This window comes from Ctenopharyngodon idella, chromosome 13 (genome assembly GCF_019924925.1).
Source record: "Ctenopharyngodon idella isolate HZGC_01 chromosome 13, HZGC01, whole genome shotgun sequence".
Lineage (NCBI taxonomy): Eukaryota > Metazoa > Chordata > Actinopteri > Cypriniformes > Xenocyprididae > Ctenopharyngodon > Ctenopharyngodon idella.
Genome location: NC_067232.1, coordinates 5,396,803 through 5,418,340, shown reverse-complemented (window position 1 = coordinate 5,418,340; position 21,538 = coordinate 5,396,803). Strand labels below are relative to the sequence as shown.

At 36.3% G+C, this 21,538-nt stretch overlaps 3 protein-coding genes across 5 annotated transcripts in view; 1 reads left to right on the top strand and 2 right to left on the bottom strand.

The window, feature by feature from the left end:
* The window catches only part of rsrp1 (arginine/serine-rich protein 1), a 209,980-nt gene extending 201,255 nt beyond the window's left edge, over positions 1-8,725 (top strand). Inside the window, exons 1-5 of one of the 3 annotated variants that reach the window (XM_051917920.1) lie at positions 3,653-3,933; positions 5,235-5,807; positions 6,104-6,279; positions 8,180-8,260; positions 8,347-8,725. In XM_051917920.1, coding sequence (XP_051773880.1) covers positions 5,243-5,807; positions 6,104-6,279; positions 8,180-8,260; positions 8,347-8,484 — 960 coding nt within the window. In that variant the 5' untranslated portion in view covers positions 3,653-3,933; positions 5,235-5,242 and the 3' untranslated portion in view covers positions 8,485-8,725. The other 2 variants (XR_007933320.1, XR_007933321.1) reach the window with 2 other exon arrangements.
* mgst3b (microsomal glutathione S-transferase 3b) lies at positions 887-3,290 on the bottom strand. The gene is made up of 4 exons (XM_051917942.1): positions 3,019-3,290; positions 2,757-2,879; positions 1,895-1,967; positions 887-1,429 (listed from the first exon to the last, which is right to left on the bottom strand). The coding sequence occupies exons 1-4, from the start codon at positions 3,142-3,144 to the stop codon at positions 1,329-1,331; spliced, it is 423 nt and encodes a 140-aa protein (XP_051773902.1). The 5' UTR covers positions 3,145-3,290; the 3' UTR covers positions 887-1,328.
* A 5,456-nt stretch (positions 8,726-14,181) lies between the features above and the next one.
* syf2 (SYF2 pre-mRNA-splicing factor) lies at positions 14,182-20,590 on the bottom strand. The gene is made up of 7 exons (XM_051917930.1): positions 20,432-20,590; positions 20,078-20,176; positions 18,322-18,447; positions 17,195-17,312; positions 16,829-16,919; positions 15,913-16,011; positions 14,182-14,615 (listed from the first exon to the last, which is right to left on the bottom strand). The coding sequence occupies exons 1-7, from the start codon at positions 20,447-20,449 to the stop codon at positions 14,450-14,452; spliced, it is 717 nt and encodes a 238-aa protein (XP_051773890.1). The 5' UTR covers positions 20,450-20,590; the 3' UTR covers positions 14,182-14,449.
* Positions 20,591-21,538: the final 948 nt, after the last annotated feature.

Below are 21,538 nucleotides of genomic sequence, written 5' to 3'. Positions count from 1 at the left end.
TGTTTTATACAGAATTGTTCGATAGTCTACACAGTAATTAATGCAATTAGGCCTACATCTGAAGTAGCTGTAATGTAAATACAGAAAAATTAAGAGTAATCCCTTACTTTTCAAGGGAAAAGTAATTAAAGTAATTAATTACTTTGTAATGAGTTACACCCAACACTAATAATACTACTATTATAACTACTACTACTCTATAACAGTCAGTGCTCAAGGTGCTTTACAAAGAATAAACATAAAAGTACATTGAAACTAAGCAAGCAATCCAAAAACATTACACATAGTTAGTTGCACTGTGAAATATTTCCATTCAACAAACATATCAGAAAATGTGAAGAGAACAGAAAATGGCTCTTTTGCAATACCTATAAAGAAACTGTTTTCAAACCTGGAAAGACTGAACTAAAATTGTAAAGACTATAAAACTTCTAGTCTTTTCAAACTACAGTAAATGCTTTATAATATCTGTGTTTATTAATGGTGCTTGCATTACTATTGTTCATACTTATTGTTCTGATAATACTCCTAACTCTAAATATTAAACTTGGCCACATTGCTTGTGTGTGATAAATGACATATGCAATCGTGTAGCTTGCTGAGGAGCGGGGTGCTAATGCTTTTCTAATCTATAAGACTTTCAAAAAACAAACCAAAACCCTCTGATTTGAATGAAGGAGCCTTATGGAGTAGTAAGAATATCATAGTTACTATCCACAACACCATAGTAACGCTCTAGGGTCTGTTTATAAATAATTTAATGCTCCAGTTGTTCTAAAGCCCTGCCATATGTTATTTTAAATATTATCAGAGTGGTCAGAATCATGTAATTAATTTCATTTTCATTTACCATACACTTTCTCACTTTAAATCAAGCACTCACAAATCTTACACAGACATTTTATTATTAATTTCTCTGAATTTATTAACATAACATAGGGTGACAGTACATCCTAATCAAATCAGGACAGTCTCTGATATGCTGCCTAAAGTAGTTATTAGTTTTGCACCTAAAATATCCTATACAGACCGTGGTACACAAACGAAAATGACCTAAACTAGACTCAAACCCAGGTCATCTGCACAAAAGCATCATGAAATGATTATCTGGTCACCTTAATTGAAATCTGAGAAATACAGCATAAAGCTTGAGTATGAAAGTCTAAAAAGTTGATTACATGTGATTGAATATTATATATGTAAAAATTACAGGATGGAACAATGCAATTAAAAAAAAAAAAAAAAAAAAAGTGTAAAAAAGTGAAAAAAGACTTGCTGAAGACTACATTAAGTGGCAAGGATTGGTTTTATGTTGTATGGTGTTTCCCTTAAAGGACTCCCAACAGTTTGAGAGCCACAGAGATAGAGAGCAGAATGACTCCAAACAGCCCGATGTAACCGTATGCACCATGCATCCTCTTAGCAGGATCTGAAACAGAGAAATAACACTGGTGATGAGGGCTAAAACTCATATAATGTTTGAAATATCAACCTAAACACTGAAAGTTCTATTAAAGTATAATGGTGTAACCTTTGCAGGTTTGCAGACACAGACTTCATTGTTTTGTGTAACAGTTTTACGAAAACACTTTTCTTCTAAATGAAAATTAGATTTATTTATGCTCCCATGGTCAGTTTTATTACACTTTTTATATTGGGGTTAGCAATATCTTGCAAACGTGCAGTGATTTAAAATGCATGAATATATATATATATATATATATATATATGTGTCATTTAAATCTATAATTTAATGCACAAATAAATGCTATGATTTTCGCATTTGTACTCTGATTCAGAAACAGATGTCAATGTGCTTTTGCATTTGCGATAACTTCTGAGAAACATCTAAAATTTGGCTTCTGGCTTCCACATGTGCATTGTAAAGACTTACGACCCGTGTAGTAACCCCAGGCATAAGAGAATCTGCTCGTTATCCAGATGACTCCTAACACAGAGGCAACAATCTGATATGGGAGATAAAACATGCAAGATAAACAGAAGTGAACTGGGTCAGAGGGTGTTTATATGTGAGAAGGAAAGCACATGAAAAAGAGATTAAATTAACATGTACCTAATAGAGATTTACAGTGCGCTTATTACAAAGACAATTCCCTCTGCTCCACCCTTGATCAAGGTCAAGTGTTTTGATCAAAGGCACAATGATGATAGATTATATATAAACCCTTGTGGGGTTTGAACAAACAACATTTTAGTTTCAAGCCCATTTTAGTATGAATTTGAATTGGCTACCTCCACATTAAACTGGATTTTGAACTGGAATGGCAGAAAGAGAAATTTCCTGAATTACAATTAAAAGAACTTTTATAAACTCACAAACAAAAATCTTTCAGCAAAACATGATTCATTTAGACAAATTTTGCCAATTTCTTCTCAGATATTTAAGTGTTTTATGCAAACTAAGTTCAATACTGTGAACACAGTAACAAAAACAGATTTGACAAAATGCCCACTAGAATGTTTGGGATGACATCAAAATTTGAGGTATTCCAGTGCATTCTAGAAAATGAATGTTCTTCCACCAAATTTCATAAAATGTATTAATGTACGTTTTTAATGTCAATGTAATCAGTGTATTTTGCATATACATTATGTTCCAGGAAATACCCCATATGCTATTTGATGACATTTTTCTAAAAAAAAAAAAAAAAAAAAAATCACATTTACAGCAGCTGTAAGAGTTTCCTTTTCTCTGAATTGTCATTCCAAATGGCACACAAGTCTTTGATACTCACAGGATACTCTAATGCAGCAATAGTCTGAAACACCAGCCACTGTGGATACACCTCTAGTGTGTTCTGGTGCGCTCTCTGAATACAGTTGAAAATGAGCTCCTTATCACTGTACATGGTGGGATACTGTAGACAAAACACGAGCGCAGAAAAACACATTAAACCGAAACATCTGCCATAAAACATGCATAAATCAGAAATCAACGTTAAACAAATCAGTGTAATTTTGGACAATCGAGTAATTTGCATTGCATGTGACGCCTACCTTTATCCCATACTTCTTTCTTGCACCACCAACTTTGAGCGCGAGATATGTCAACATGACAAAACTATACATATATGTAAAAATCGCATAGCCAAAGTTGGCCGGAAGCACGTTCTCAATCGCCATTTTCAAATGCAATGGTCAAGACCTGTATCCTCGAGCACAAGATATTCTCCTTTTATTTAGACTGAAAAAAAAAATGCTCTATCATACAGCTCACGTAACCGTGAGTTTTTTGTGTGTTAAAGGAGAGTGTTCTCACGGGAGAACAAGGTAAAATCTCGCGATAAAACGCGAGCTCTCGAGAGAATTTAATATAACACAACTTATGAAGTATGCATGTTTGTGTGTGTGTGTGTGTGTGTGTGTGTGTATATATATATATATAAAACAAAATATACGAAAGTATTTCCTATTCATGGAAATGATGTTAAATTATTCAAGTCTTAGTATACTCAAGTGAAAAAAAACAATACAAAAAAAAAAACTTGGTTATAAAAATACTGAATCATGGTTTTGATGACTATATAAAATCTGCATTGATGAATTTTCTAAGTGGTGCTTCTCGAATTTTCTAGATCCCTCGATGACGTCAGTGGGTTTCGTTTGAATTAAAAAAAAAAAAAAAAAAAAAAAAAAAACGCACTCTCTGCGCACGAGCCACTTCACGCTGAACCACTCGCGAGAAAACAACGTTTGGTACAGATCACTGCCGACTAACTATTCACAAATACCTTTTGTTTCGAATAATTGTCCTTTCATTGAAAGGGATACACACGAGGAAATAAGCATTTGTTTATTTCACAGCTTTTTTTTTGTTGGAGTTCAAATTGTTTCCGGTTTGAACTCGCTCGAGGAGTATCCCGCGATATAGATTTTCCTCATCTCTTACTGTTGGATCAAGTCACTTTGACGGTAAGTTACAGCTAAATGTTGATGATATCCAATATGTATTTATTTAATGTTATTTATACAAAGTACATTAACGTTGTTTGTTATACATCTACAGTCCCTGCTGAATTAGCGGTAACAGTAATTATTTGAAAGCGAACATTATCAGGATAGATTTATTGCTATATGGATTGTGACATTTGCATTCTGTCATAGTGATGTTTTAATAACGTGGGTTAATTAGTAGTGTTTTCAGTTTCTTATGGAATGTTCCAGATTCGAGATTGTTGTGTAATTTGATTGACAGGAGGGGGCGGAGACTGTTACACAACATCACCTGACCTACTTTCAGTTCCAGAACATTCTCCTTGACTTCTTGTTGCTTATTAATGCTATCTTTATTGTTTCATTAGAAAATAAATATATCCCATATTATGATTTGAAAAACAAACAAAAACCTATTTAAAAAAAAAAAAAAAAAATTTAACGAATACAAGTTTAATGAATAGATATCACCATACGCCCCAGTTGATTAATCATTAGACAATTGTTTTCTGAAGTGTTGTTTAAATACGTAAATAAGGCATATGTACTAATTTAAATAAATTTCCAAAACATAAATCTAAATATTAGATAAAGGCAGGTTCACAATTCTTGTTTCATTTCGTTGAGTTAAAGGTTTTTACAGAGGCGATTTTTAGAGATTTTGTAATTCAATAAATCAGAAATTTCTGTCAACAACCAGAAAGAAAGGAAAAATCACCTTCTTTTTAGGAATAAAATGTTACATAAACCAGGCAAATGATATTTGAAAAAGGAAAAACCTTCAGAATACAGATACTTGAACTAGTACTTGAAACTTGAATAGTTTGGCGCAGCATTTAAAGATGTATATTGTAACTGACATTTACAGACACTAATAGATGAAGTGTGATAAAATAATCACATAAATATGTTTTTCTTTTTTGGAAGTTTTCTTTCCACTGGTCTGAAAGATGATGTATTGGAAGAAAAATAAGCCAAAATCTCACCAAAATTGACCAGTGCATGAAAAAGCATGAGGAAAAAGTGAACAGAATCCATCTACTCTGTTGAATAGTTTTCTACAAATAATCAGTTAAAAACATGGGAATGTCAGGGAATTTTAAAACTGTGATTTCCAGCTTGGGAACACCCCCCACCTCCCAAAAAAGACACAGTGAATGCTGAGAATTCACATAGAGATTTATGCAAAATTATTAAGCATTAATGCATGTATTTATCACTGAATGTGAACTGATTGATTTAAGTGTTAGTTCATGAGTAAGTACGCTTTGTGTTCGTAGGTTTGATCATGAAGCAGGAAGCCAGCCCTGGGCGTGAGCATATGAAGCTCATCTTTGATCAGGAAGCTCCATCCGGTCGCAGCACCTCTCGCTCCAGCAGCAGCAGCAGCAGCAACAGCTCGTACTCCAGCAGCAGAGGGAGCCGCTCCTCCCGCAGGTCACGGAGCTCATCCTCTGACAGTGACTCTTCCTCACGCTCACGCTCCCGTTCCCGTTCCCGTTCCCGCTCTCATCCGCGCTGCTCGGGCCGTTCACGCTGCCGCCACAGGCACCTTTCTCCTCCTCGCCGCTACCGTGCGCGCTCTCGCTCCTACAGCCGTACTCCCGAGGTTTCCTCTCATCGCAGACGCTACCATCGCCGCAGTCCTTCTCCATCTCCCTACAGCTACTCCAGACGCTCCAGGCGTTCTCCATCCCGATCCCGCTCTCGCAGCCGTTCTCCGGTCTACTGGAGGGGAAGTAGGTTTGTGGGGAGGTACCGGTGCCGTTTCTCCCGCTCACCCAGGAACATAAGAACATACAGAAGCCGGTCTCGCAGCCGTGAACGCTCTGCCATCCGCCTCAGCCTTGAGGGTAAGATCAGCTTCACCTTTAATTATTGAATATCTTTTATAAACTTTTTAAAATATTTGAAATACCACTTAAAATAACAACAGTAATAATTATTATAAATTAAAGTTTTAAAATCTTATGTAATTTTGCTTCTTTAGTAAATGAATTTAATATAAAGATGATTGACAAATGAGACAAAAATAAAGATTAAGAAAAGTATTATTTTATTTGCAGTGTAGTCAGTTGTTGTGTGACTAGTTGATAATGCTGACCATTGACAATTATAAAATTAATTGGCATCCTAAAATCTCCCACAGAGAAGAAGTATCTGTTGAACGTCGCCAAAGCAAATGCCACTAGGATTCTGGGAGTGCAGAACTTAGAGCTGCCAGCTAGCCTGAAGGAGCTAGAGGAGGATGAGAAGAGGAGATCTTCATCAGATAAAGAGGAAAGGGTGAGGGCTGACCTGGCACCACAGAAGGCACCAGCACAGGTGAGCCTCGCACACAAACGCATGACTGCAGATGTGTTACTAATACACACCCAGTGTTTGTTAGAACTCTTATGTTGCATGAACGTCCCGAGCGGTTGACAGAATTCCAGCTAATTTCTCCAGTAAGATTCTCATCTGTACTTTTTTATATCTGATCTCGGGACATTGACTAACCCATTGAAACGCGTCTGTTTAAAATGTGATTGCGCGCTGTACTTGCCCAACCTGGGTCACCATGTAATCTGTCTCCTCAGACATGAATGATTTTGCCTGATGGATTTAATGGAATGATGAACAGCTCATGTCCGGATTAGGTAACGGTACACGTTAAAGAGTATGTACTACTGTGTGTGTGAGTGTGTATGTGTGTGAATGAATGAGCACATGGCTATTATTCCTCTCACTTTATTGAGGAGCTGCATTTAGCTTCAATTGCTTTGTTTTTTTTTGTATCGTTTCTGTTCCTGTAGAGCTGAAACTCCTCCACCCTTTGGACAAAGAGGGAGAGAGGGGGAGGTCACATGACTTGAATGACACCAGCTTTAAGTCTTATATGCACAACTGCAAAGGTTAAGTAACCGTGTATGATGTCAGCGGTAGTCTTGTGTCGAACAAATAGACCACATGCTTTTGATTGACCCCACTTTCAGCCACCACACAACAGCACACACTGTATACAAAAAGTTTGGGGTCAATAGAATGTTTATTTTTTTCAAAGAAATTAACTTTTTTTCAGCAAGGATGCATTAAATTGATCAAAAGTGACCGTAAAGACATTTATAATGTTACAAAAGATTTCTATTTCAAGTAATTGCTGTTCTTTTGAACTTTCTATTCAAAGAGTCATGAAAAAATGCATCAATGTTTCCATAAAAATTATTAAGCAGCACAACATTGATAATCAGAAATGTTTCTTGAGCACCAAATCATCACAGGAATAAATGACATTTTAAAATATATTAAAATAGAAAACAGGTTAATTCAAAATTGTAATATTTCACAATATTACTGTATTTTTGATTAAATAAACGCAGCCTTATTGAGTATAAGACTTTTCAAAAACATTAAAAAACTTAGAGACCCCAAACTTTTGAATAGAAGTGTACTTTACCGCTATTAGAAGTACAGGAAATGACTTGTTTGCTGATGGTTGAACTGGGTTGCGTTGTCATTTACCAGAATCTTCCTCTGTTCAGCGTGCGTGAAGACCAGACAGACCTCACTCTACAGTGATGGATGGGGGTTTGGAAAAATATACTGTCTCATCATTTAATCATTTTTTGGCTAAGTTCATAAGCAGCAAAAATCCAAATGATTATTTATTTATTTATTTATTTATTATTTATTTTTTACCAATTTAGAGCTGTTTAGCGGCTTGTATAATGCAAAAAAAAAAAAAAAAAAGTTTATTTAATAATAAATCTAATCTTTACGAAGGCATCAATGTGTAAAATTTAACATCTGGATATTGCATTTCATTTTTTTTAATTTTTTTTATTATTCACAATGTGAAAAACTGATGTATGTGATGCAATGTCTTAGGAGTCTAATTTCATTACTTACAAAATGACAATGTAGTCTTAAAAGTCTTTATGAAACATTAATTGGAAATGGGTGCAGTGTAAACAAAGCCTTTGTGTATAGATTTTCATTTTTGCTTGTAAAAATACTATTGAAAATGTAAACCGGTATTACCCCATGGTTAATGGTGTTTTTGATGTCAGACTTGATTAGAAGGGCAGCACTGGTATTACAGTCTCTTCAGTTTGCCTCTTTTGTATGACTTGAGGTCAGTTGAGGGTGTTTTCATTTAGAACTGAAAATCATGTGACACTGAAGTGAGGCTTATATCAAGCAGACAGTGTGGTCAATATCCTTTTCCTCTTTTCTCTGTCTTTAGGTAAATGGTGTTGCCACTGATGGTGAGGCAGAGACATCTCAGACATCACCCAAGCGAAGGCCAATTATCTTCAGCCTCAATGTAAGTTCATGAAACCTTAGTCAATAATGATGATTGTTCGAATTTACTGAAATATTGAAGTTGATCATGCCTTGTTATATTCACAGAATGCCGTAGCCAAACCTTCAAACAGCCCAACGCTTCACGACAGTAAGGTAACATCAAGAGCCGACAGCGTGGCGGACAGGAAGCCATATGGGCAGTGGGTCCCCATCAGCAAATCCTCTTCTAAAAATAAACACTGAGATTCAACAATGGTGTAAAAAGACTGTAAATACTGTAAATAGTTTGTGTAGTGATCACTTGGGTGGGGGTGGGTGAGTAGGGAGCATCTGAATTCTTCATAAATGTTTTCTTTCAGATATAAAGTGGGTTTTATTGGAAGAAGGCAAGAGGATGTCAAACAGGTGGGAAATATTGTGTACATATTGGTATTTTTGTGCTGTATAGTGGATGTTTCTGAATAAAGAACAACAAAAAAAATAACTGGTGTGTACATTTGATTTTTTTTTTTTTTTTTTCCCAGAAATTGTAATAATTTTTTCCTGAGGTTATGAATGACTATTTTCAATTTCATTGAAGCTTACAGTTCAAAAACAACAATGCACTCCTGATGTGTAAAGTGGAGATGCATTTTGATCTGACATAAATACTATATATCTCTCCAGGACGTAAACCACTGGATTAATAACACCTGCTATAGTATATACAGAATTGCTCACTTGCTTTTAGCACACAGTTGTTAACTGATGTTTAGATCAAATCTTTTACTTTAAACAAATGCTGGGTGAGTGACTTGCACAAAACTTAAAACATGTAAGTCATTTTACACCAAAATTAAAAAAAAATAAGTATAATGTATGATTTAATTATAAGAACATAAAGGCTATTTTTAGCTGGGGTTTTTTTTTTTGCATTTTGCTGCCAATTTCAAGCACATTTCTAATGACCAAAAAAATTGCTAAATTATTGTCATGTGTATGAAAACAAAATCATAAACGGAACCGGTCAAAAGTTTGGACACATGACTTCTTTCAAAAACATTAAAAATAGTATTTTATTGCTCATCAAGCCTGCATTTATTTGATCAAAAAAACAAAACAAAAAAAAAACAGATCAAACACAGAAAAAACTGTTTAAATTAGAAAACATGGTTTTCTATTTTAATATACTTTAAAATATAATTTATTTCTTTGATGCAAAGCTGAATTTTCATTAGCCATTACTCCGGTCCTCATGATTGATGATTGACAGTCTTCAGTCAGAATGATTCCTGAAGGATCATGTGACACTGAAAACTGGAGTAATGGCTGATGAAAATTCAGCATTGCATCACAGAAATAAATTATATTTAAGTATATTATAATAGAAAACCATTATTTTAAATTGTAATATTTCACAATATTACTGTTTTTTCTGTATTTTTGATCAAATAAATGCAAGCTTAAAAAACTTCTTTCAAAAACATTAAAAATAGTCATGTGTCCAGGCTTTTGTACATATTTCCCAATTAAACATTCTAAGTATCTTAATGTTTGCAATATGAAGAGGGTATTTTGCTGGAAGAGAATGGAGATCTGATCCATGAAAACAACTTGATCTTCATATTCTGAACTCTGGGTGGCGCTGTTGCACTTGCACATTAGATGTTAATGAGGCTGGCAGACATAAAAACATCCCAAGTTTTCCCCAAAAAAATATTTTACAGTGGTTATTACAAACCAGAATAACATTCCATAATTGCTCATTATGAAATAAGAGTAAAACAATGTCAGACTGTTGAACCCACAAAAATAAATAAAACAAAATTCACAGCTAAATATGCATGACAGAAAGCTTGTTTGAACATCCCAACCCAACAGCAACTTTCAGCACAAGTAAATAAAAAAATTACCACTTGGTGATACTATTAGCACAGAAAACAGCTGCCCGTTGTTTTTATCCTTAAACTGACAAATCAAGTCGTTCAATCAAACTGTCATTTGCTGGCACAGAATAAGCAGCATTTGATGTGCGCCGACATGTTGTCTTGAGACAGAGGAATATGCTTAGTTCTTCTCAACACAGTTAATGATTTGGAATGTTATCTCGCTCATTCCCACCCACACTCTTCCCTCAGGTGACTGGTGGTTTTAATTAATGATTTTAGTCTGATAACTTGTGGTGTAATAAGAGTTCTGTACATGATCCAGTAGTTGTATTCAGCACGCAGTGTCTACAAAGAAGCTTAGTTTGGCACAGGCACAAGTCAAGATCTTTGTTTCTCCCCTTGCTGTCTCTGTACGTGTGTTTTTAGCCTGTATTCTGAGAGCTTGTGCCAAAACGCCTTTTGTTGTGCTGCTCTTTTCAACATGTTCACTCTTGACTCCACATGGCATCCCCTCTGAAGAAGTCCTGATGATTTTTGTGCAATTGTTATAGCTTGAACGAAGGAGGGAGGATTGTAAACACCACACACCTTTTATCTAGTGCCTGAACTGATGTTGATAAAAAAAGGTTTAGTTATTACCTCCGAATCTCTTCTGGTACCTAGATGTGAGCATATGCAGGTTTATATGAGCATGTCTGTTTACTCTCCACCCTAATTCAGAGAATCTAAAACATTTCATAAGCTCACCGGCAGTGATTATGTGACATTTGTTTGTGCACGAATAAAGCGAAATCAGTGTTGTGCAACTCACCACAGAATCTGATGAAGCATGTTTTGGAGCACAGGAAGAGACATTATCGTTCTGAAGGATCTGTGTCTTTTGTTTTTGCTGTGTGCTGATAAGATCGGAATGAAGCATCTCTCAGACATTCACTAACACACTGCATTCCATAGGTGTCTAGCTAATATATATGCAAATAAAAGAAAACAAACTAGTTGGAATACTTGAAAAGTATTGACTTCAATAGTATTTTTTCCCCATACTATGGAAGTAAATTTGAGCCCATCAACTGTTTAGTTACTCATATTATTCAAAATATCTTCTTTTGTGTTCAGTAGAAGAAAGAAATTCATACAGGTTTGGAACAACTTGAGTGTGAGTAAATGACAGAATTTTCATTTTTGGGTGAACTATCCCTTTAAATTTGGTTAATTTTGAACAACAACAAAAAAAAGTTACATAGTGTACCTTTAATCATATTTTCAAAGCAGAATTGGCATTTGCCAGATGATGTAATCTAGCATAAGATTTATTCACCTCAGTACTGTCAGCTGTGCCAGTGGTCCTACAGCTGTTCCTAGTCACAGATCAGATGTCCCGGTGCCTCCGGGATGGACACGGTAATTATGGATGAAGTAACAATTGGGATACAGATCACTTGATAAGAGATGCACTAAAATCAAAGGTGCGCACATACACAGATCTGTATGACTCTCTTTTCTATTCACACACATTTTCAACTATTCCTCACTCGTTCTGATATGCACTTGCAGTTTGCTAAAGGGAGACACCACGGGCCTCGAGTCTGGAAAGCCCTGGCACAGTCACAGAGGAGTCCTGATTGAGACAGAGACAAATACAGTTGGGGGGAAAAAGTGTATAAAGATGCAGATAAAGAAAGCCATTGTTCGCCACACACAAGCCGCCTTTTCATTTCAGTTTTGAGAAAAATGGTACATGTAAGCCCTCGCAGGCAAACTGTATTTGATGTTTAATTCGCTTTCTGTGATGCCACGGATGCCAGGCAGTTATTTGCGCTCATCACATGAGTGTAATCTCGCGGCGCCTACGCTGATTTTCTCCCAAAACATCCATCACTATCACACAAGTCTGCAAATGAAACTCATTCAATAGCCATCAATCTCCAGCACACAGACAGGTCTGACAACTACTGAAATAACTGAATCCGTCTCATCTGCGTTTCGCTTAAAAGAATCATTTGATTGATATGAAAGTGAAACAGCGCTATAAAGAAGTATACCTGAAGGCTGAAGAACTATTTTTGAGAACATAGCCACAGACCAGTCAGGGTGCCCATGCTGACTCCTGTCCACCGCCGAAAGTGCCAAAAGTGGGCACGTGAGCATCAGAACTGGACCACGGAGCAATGGAAGAAGGTGGCCTGGTCTGATTAATCACGTTTTCTTTTACATCACGTGGATGGCCGGGTGTGTGTGCGTCCCTTACCTGGGGAACACATGGCACCAGGATGCGCTATGGGAAGAAGGCAGTGTGATGCTTTGGGCAATTTTCTGCTGGGAAACCTTGGGTCCTGCTATCCATGTGGATGTTACTTTGATACATACCACCTACCTAAGCATTGTTGCAGACCATGTACACCCTTTAATGGAAATGGTATTCCCTGGTGGCTGTGGCCTCTTTCAGCAGGATAATGCGCCCTGCCACAAAGCAAAAATGGTTCAGGAATAGTTAGAGGAGCACAACAACAAATTTGAGGTGTTGACTTGGCCTCCAAATTCCTCAGATCTCAATCCAATCGAGCATCTGTCGGATGTGCTGAACCCACCTCACAACTTACATAACTTAAAGATCTGCTGCTAACATCTTGGTGCCAGATACCACAGCACACCTTCAGGGGTCTAGTGGAGTCCATGCCTCGATGGGTCAGGGCTGTTTTGGCAGCAAAAGTGGGACCAACACAATATTAGGAAGGTGGTCATAATGTTATGCCTGATCGGTGTACTTTGCACTGTAAATGTATAGTAGGCCTATAGATCATCTACTCTTTGCATATCGCAGTACAAACACTACCGCTCAAAAGTTTGGGGTCAGTATGATTTTTTTTTATTTTTTTTATGCAACACATTTTAAATTAAATTGTAACAGTAAAGACTTTTACATTGTTACAAAAAAGAATCATCAAAAAATTCTGAAAAAAACATATCACGGTTTCCTGAGCAGCAAATATCAAAGGGTTTGATAAATGAAGCCTTAGCGACAGATAAATCTAAAAGTTAAGCAACATAATTGCTCTATTCCTCCAGAAACGGGCCATTGGGATCGTAAAGCAGGCACCAGTCGGACAGTCGGCTTTTGGCAGATGTTTGCTACTCTGAGGTAACCAGTAAAAACTCCCCCAGCGATTTCACTTATGACTACAGCTCTTGTGGATTGTGGCGCGTGGATTTGAGGAGAAACTGTTGAATGGCATTCTTTCTCTCAATGGAAGCCCTGTTTCTCCATATTTGGAAAAAGAGGTCTTTATGAAAAACCCAAGACAAAGTTGCCCAATGAGCAGCTCAGATATCAAAGGGTTTGATTTGTGTGGCCCCCTTCGTCTAATCACCCGCAGCCAATACTGCCACTGAGAACAAAAGCAGGAAATCATAAACACGGCACAGGCTCTAATTCTCAACACACCAAGCTTTGAAAGCAGCCGCCCTAAAGCCAATTACCCCTGCTCCCCCCACCGGGATAATTCATAACATATTCATTTATGCAGATGCCAGAGATCTCTGATACATGTTCAGTCCTATACGGTCTTCTGAGGATGATTTTAGCTTGTGGATTTGAACTGGGGCTTGATAAATGCAGAATGCTCTGCGTGTCTGACGAACTGTTTACATTAAATCTTACTAGTAAGTGCTGATGCTTTGATATTTATTTTTGATAGGAACAGACAGTACGACAGTCTGTGAAGATCTGTGATTCGCTTTGAAGTCGGTTCAGGTCACAAGCCTCTTCTCTAATCTTCTGATGCTTAAGGGCAACGATGATGGAGATAATTCAATAACTGACACTTTGATGTTGCAGGAATCTTCAAAAAAGATAAATGATCACGTCGAGTTCTCACACTCACTGATGCAGTCTCTTAATCACTCTCTTTTTCCACGATATATGCATGCAATAATTCAATTTGGATCTTTGAATTATTGCAAATTATGCATGCACCCGACCCAAGGTGGTCAATGTGGTCTTTACACCTCAAGGGTTCATTGATGCTGTGGTACAAACCTGCTTAGATTACATCATAAAGCACCATGAAGTCAATTGTGTTTGAAATGAAAATGTTTTATTAAAGTAAATATCAACTGCTGCAGAAATGAATGAATTTACACACACAAAAGCAAAACACTGACAGGTAGACATCTGCTTTCCCACTGCAGGCAAATCATTTTGCCAGAATGAAAAATTTCTAAGAGAATATGGAGAGGGAGAAAAAAAAAAAAAAAAAAAAAAAAAAACACATCTTAAAAATATTTGCGATTGACTTCTGGTTGCTTGCTAGGGTTGGAGTCCATAGTAACAGTCTCTATGGTTACACGGCAGTTCCTCTCTCCAGGTTCTGTTTGATCTCTGCGGTGTATTTGCCGTAGAAACGTTCAGCCTTCTTGTTGAACTTGGCGTTCCTCTCGTTGATATAATCGATGTCAGCATCGTCGTTGTAGGCCCTGCGCCGACTGTATTTTGAGCGCTTTTCAATCCTAAACACACAAGAACACATTTATGGAGATTACACAAATTTCTAACTCTAAAAAGTGTTGGAATTTACAGTGTATGTATATTATATATATACACACACACACACACAACATCTTTGTCGGCAATCGTAGCTTCTCTATATTGCAATTTGCACCCTCACCGCTAGATGCCACTAAAATTTACACACTGCACCTTTAAAACAAATGGTTAAAACAAAGCATGTCACACAAGTTCTGAAAAGTGAAGCCAAAGCGTCTCGATCGCCCCCAGGTGGCTTGATGCAGTATAGGTCATAAACCCCGCCCTCTCCATGTAATGTAATGAACGTGAGACCAACTAAACAGTCAAATTACACGTCAAATATTTTTTCTTCCAAAGATGGTTTCTGTCATTTTAGGCAGTTTTTATCACGCTGATTCTAGTTAAAGTGTTCGTTCTTTAAATAAGTTTGTTTTAAGTTAGTTTAATTTCTACATTTCCAGAACTGTTTATTTCACACCGACATAATGTGTTGTTCTGCAGCATTAACCGATTTTGCGGGAGTAACAAAATGTGAACATTATATTACTTTCTTGAGGTAAACGCAACGTTAAGTTACATATTGTTCACAAGCTGTTTTATTGATGCTTGAACTAAGCTTGAACTACAAAATATTAATAAATACTATAAAAGTGTATAAATTATACTAAAATAACACTGTCTTTAGGAAACATAATGGTCAAAAAAGCACATTACAACTTTACATCACCATCAAAATCATCACATAAGCACCACACATCTGCTATATTACCCAGTCATACTGTTTAACCATTCATTTCTAACAGACAATCTTCAACAGACAATGTCAGTTTTCAAAGTCCATCAAAGAGACTCCCATGCCCCCCCACGCACACACAGACGTTTCTTCAAACATCTTCAAAGCGTGTTTGTGCGTCACAATCTGGCAGCCGTAACCCTGTCTAATGTTTCTCAGAAGCTAAAAGCAGCTCCTTCAAAATAGAAGAATGCTGTCTCTCGCGTAAACAAACCCTAGCCGGCGCACACATGCATGTGCGACAGGCACGCAATGGCACAAACACATCTGGAGTGAGGAACAAACACATATGAGGAGCTGAGCTCTAAAATTGGCTGCAACATCACCTTCAAAAGAGCCGCTATCTGCTCTGACTCTGATGGAGGACCGTTGAGGTGTGCAAGTAGTAATAGTGTATCAACAGATCTGCTCACCAGGTGCTTCTGCTAAATATAAGATCTGAAATTGACCAGATTCCCTTCGTAAAAACAAACACAGATTCTTACTGTTTCTCCACGTCGTCCACCATGCGGTCGATGCTCTCTTTAGAGGGAACGTGAGTGCCGTGAATCAGACTGTTGGAGGTGGGGTGGAAATCTTCTCCACTAAGAGCAAATTAAATACACACAAATCATCAAATACTTATTTTTATATATAGTAATTTATGTACCACTAGCATCACCAGAACAGTTACAAAATTTGACCTTTGACTCACTTTCTAATATTCATTAGACTTTCCCTCCACTACAGCTTTCAAAGCTCATTCACTTTCACAAGTGAAGATGCAGCACACCAGATGCGACGTCAATAAAGGCATATTCATTGGTACGAATGTGTTGTAACCAAGACACTTCAGAGAAGAAGTTGTATGGACTTTTTTTTTTCTTTTCTTTTTCATTTCTTGTCATTTTGGAAGGCTGACAATATTCGTCTACATTTACTTTCATTATAATGAAAAGAACATATATTTATTATATTATATTATATTGAGACAGAAAACCTTGATATGACAAAATTAAACAGTCGTTGCCCAGACAATGTCACATACAAGATATGAGCGGTCGATTCCAGTATCAATCCATATTCTTGAATAGGGCTGCAAAATTTTAGGAAAAATCTAATTCTCCAGGTTTGTTGGGCTGCACAATTAGATTAAAAAAATGTGATTATATATCAATATGACTATAATAATAATAATAATATTTTACAGTAAAACTGCAAAAAGAACACCGTGTAAAACAACACAGTGCAACTCTTCACTCTAAAACATGCAGCATATAATTATTTAATTATACCGCAGGCTTTGAGATTTGACAATTGCACTGAGCCACACTGCGATTTCAGTGTTGAGTCTAGAATTACAACTAACTTAAATAGTGTGTGCATGTTTCAGAGGTTGAATGAGAATAAATAAAATCTCACCACTCCTCTCTCTGTCTCTCATAGTTGTCCATATCCGGCTTGATCTGCCTTGTCAGTCTCTGGTACTGCCTCAACTGGGCCTCAGCATACCCTACACACACACACACACACACACACACACACAGATGAATAAAAACACACATCCAGCTGTGGGGGTCTGAAAAAGGGGTCTTACAAGGAGAAGCAGAAGGAAAATGATAGTAATTGCCAGAACCAATGATAACCAGGCGTGAAACACAGGCTCTGCATGTTTTCATTTTCACATTTTTAGTATCACACATGGCAGCCACATTCCCTCTTGCTCTCAGCCTATCAATCAGACTGCTTAATAATATTCGTGATGTAAATGAGAGGAGTGTTTTATACCTGAGAATCCTGGATCAGGGTTTTTCTTCTTTTTCTTTCTCTCCCATCTCTCTGCATCTTCAGCACTGATCTCCAGGAGCTTCACACGGTCATAGTCCTCGCCGCGCTCCGCACACTCCTGACACGCAAACAGAAATTACAGCTTTACACACTCGTCCTCACAGACTGCATTATCATACACAGTGTTTGACTGATAAGAGGGATTTTAATGGTTGATACCGGCATATAGAGAGCAGGGAAGCCTCATGACAGCAAACACACAACTGTTTAAAAGTCTGGGGTCAGTGAAATTTTTTAAAAATAAAATTAATACTTTTTTTTTTTTTTTAGTAACAATGCATTAAAATGATTAAAAGTGACAATACTGACATTTATAATGTTACAAAAGATTTCCATTTCGAATAAATGCTGTTTTTTTTTTTTCAAATTCAATTCACATTTATTTATAAAAGAACCCTGAAAAGGGAAAAAAAATCTATCCATTTTCAAAAAGCACAACTGTTTTCAACATTGATAATAATCAGAAATGTTTTCTAAGCATATTAGAATGATTTCTGAAGGATCATGTGGCAAATGAAGACTGGAGTAATGATGCTGAAAATTCAACTTTGCATCACAGGAATAAATTACATTTTAGAATATATTTGAATAGAAAACATTTCTTTTAAATTGTATATTGAATATTACTGTTTTACTGTGTTTTTCATCAAATAAATACAGCCTTGGTGAGACTTCTTTCAAAAACATTAAAAAAAAAAAAATCTTAAAGAATCATAAAATCTTACAGACTCCAAACGTTTGAATGGCAGTGTATGTCCAGAAAAAAATGTGGAAATTAAATGAACACTTATTCAGACATTTTTGTTTAAGACAGAAAAGAAACCATTCATATTACAGTATCTTACTATAATGAACTCATTTATCTCAAAACATCAGGAAACATGCAGATTCAAATGAAAACTGGAGGAAATCTTTTATAACAGTGCTGTGGGCTCAACCAGCTTTGAGTCTGGTCACTATATGTGATCATTTGCAGACAGCACGAGTGTTTGTGTTGTCATTATTTTTGCAGCTCCATTTGATGGAGCAGAAACAACACACTGCAGGTCTGAACTCAAGTGCTGTACCTTTTTCTTTTGGTCCACCATGAGTTCATACTCTAGACGAGCTTTCTTGGCCTCCCAGTTTGACGGCAGCTTCAGTCTCTTGTCCTCCTCCACCACCTCCTGATGATTCAGCTTTCGGGCCTCATTCTACAAACAGAACCCAATCACATTTCATATGGGTGTTAATAGAGCAGATTCTGTTGTGCTCTGTCAATAGTTTTCACCCAAAGCAACACCAGTACAGAGTTTGCTCTCAATCTACACTAAAGGTCCTTTCACTTGACTTACGTCAGGGATACGACACATGCCTCAACAAGCAAGCGTCATGTGTCGCTTTGACTAAGGCTATGTCCACACGAAGCCAGAGCTTACCCTATCCAATCTTTTTTTTTTCCTCGTCTCAAGAAATATCTGCGTACACACGAAACCACTGAAATGACTCAAAACAATGTAGTATACATGCCAGATCAGTATGTGGAGCTGTAATTCTGCAATAGAGATCCACTAAAAACAAAGAATAAGACTTGGAGCATGCGCATAAACCTTGCGTGTTGTATACAAACTTTAGTAAAACTTCGAAATAAAAGCTTAGTAGCTCGGTAGCTTCTGCAGCACGAACACAAGCATGTAGTACGCTATTATTGTTGTTGTTGCTGTTTTGTGCTGTTAGCGTTGTGTCTGACTAGGGTCAACACGTGGGGTGATGACATCATCGTTTCATCGTTATCCACTCTGGGACCCGGTTTAAAAAAAAAAATAGCGGTTTCACCTTCTGAAAAAACTGTCAAGAGCAAAAAACCAACAAACAAATATTTTCACAATGTTTTTAAGAATAAAATGTTCTATACATCAGACGATTGATATATGAACAAACCCCTCTGTAAAAACCTTCAGAATATAGGAAAGTTTGGTGCATTTAAAGGGTTAGTTCACCCAAAAATGAAAATAATGTCATTTATTACTCATCCTATGATTCATTATGCTCCGAAGCTTCATAAAGCAGCGTTTTGAAACCGGCCATCACTATATAAGTCGTTATTTTGTTTTTTTTTGGCGCACCAAAAATATTCTCGTCGCTTTATAATATCAATATTGAACCACTGTACTCACATGAACTGATTTAAATATGTTTTTAGTACATTAATGGATCTTGAGAGAGGAAATGTCATTGCTGGCTATGCAGGCCTCACGGAGCCATCGGATTTAAACAAAAATATCTTAATTTGTGTTCCGAAGATGAACGAAGGTCATACGGGTGTGGAACGGCATGAGGGTGAGTAATTAATGACATTATTTTCATTTTTAGGTGAACTAACCCTTCAAGTGCTGTTGAAGATGAGATTTATGACTAATGAGTTAATAAGAAATAACTCATTTTGAGAAAATGGCCTTTAAAGATATGCATTGTAATTTAAATGTACAGAAGCAAAAACATTAGTGTGAAAAAAAATAAACACTTAAACGTGTATTTTGGATGTTTTCTTTCCACTAGTCTGAAACGAGACATGTTATGGAAGCAAAATAGTCCAAAATCGACCAGTGCATGAAAAAAACAATTGTTTTGCCTGTAGTATTTTGCCTTAAAATGTAATAAGTGTGGACAGGAGACAAATGTTGCTGCCAGGTGTAAACGGTGAACGGTCACATCTTACCACTTGTGATATGATCATATCATCTAAGACAGATGTTAATACCAGGGTAAAACTGGGAATTAGCTATAATAAATGGTCTGGGTTTAAGGGTTTTACTGATATGAGGAAAAATGTGACGTAGTTACCCTCTTGAAATGAAGCTCTCTGAACTTTCTGAGTCTCTCTTCCCTCTTCTGTGCTGCTGGAGTCTCTGCGGCTTCCTCTTCACTGCTGGGAGCAACAACCTGAACGGCGAAGATATCAATGTACCGCATATAAGGCTTAATAATATCACTGAAATTTCAGATACTGAACTCTATGATTAGGTTAGATCTCATAGACTGATGTTAGCATTGTTAGCCATGACAATAAGAATAGTGTTCTGACAACAGATAATCGATAATTTCGCAGTTATAATAACTATTCAACAATATACAAGTAAACAATAAACACGTCTGTTAGATTAACACAAAGTATTTTGTTTCTCGTGTCTTGTTTACCTCTGCGTTAGCAGCCATGTTCCTTCTCTTAAAGAGGAAGTACGTCACACATTTCAGTTCGACTGAGAACAAAGACCTAATATGTAGTTCCGCTTTCTTAATAGTTTGTTATTAGTACGATATTAAATTATATATACAGCGGTTCAAACACAATGGCGACTCATCTCGACTCATCTGCTATGTGCCATTGACATGAACTCCACTGCTCCTCTGATTATTTATAATTAAGTTCTCTTTAAGCGGATGTAATTAACTAGAGTTTACAATTTCAGATTAAAGCAACCTCTAGATCAGAAGCTACACTAATGAACTGATGTGCTTGTTCTGCAACCCAGATGGCAAAAAAACCAAACCACCCTCAAACACAAGACTTAACATCAAGAGAATTCTTTTTATGATATTTTAGATTTGCCACATCAGGAAAATCATTTGATTCAGCAAAAACATGTAATGTAATTATTTTCCTTAAAACCTATATGAATATTAAGCAGAGATATGAATTTTTGAGAAGTGCTCTATAATACATTATCTATATATCTATATATCTGTATTTATAAATCTTATCTAATATACATTATATACAAAAATATATTAATAAAAATGCATATTTCTTTTATAAATAGTCCTTCAAAAAGAACTGACCACTGGTAAAATACCTACTAAAATACAATAAATATATTAGCAACATTTGTTAAATAATGTACAATTTTTAATAGTCGCAATAATTACGATCTTTTAATGTTTTTGAAAGACGTCTCAACGGCCTCATATGCTCACCAAGTCTGAATTTCTTTGAAAAAAAAAAAAAAAAAATACAGTAAAAACAGTAATATTATGAAATATTATTACAATTTAAAATACCGGTTTTCTATTTTAATATATTTTAAAAATATATTTATTCCTGTGATGGCAATCCAGTCAACATATCAGAAATATATCGGTACTGTATTTGACTGCATTTTTTACTGTATTTTTGATCAAATAAATGCAGAAGTGACTTCTTTCAAAGACTTTAAAAAATGCGAATTATTCCACACTTTTGATATACATAAATTTTTGACATTTGATAAGTTGAAAATAAATAAAGAATTACTTTTGAATGGCAGT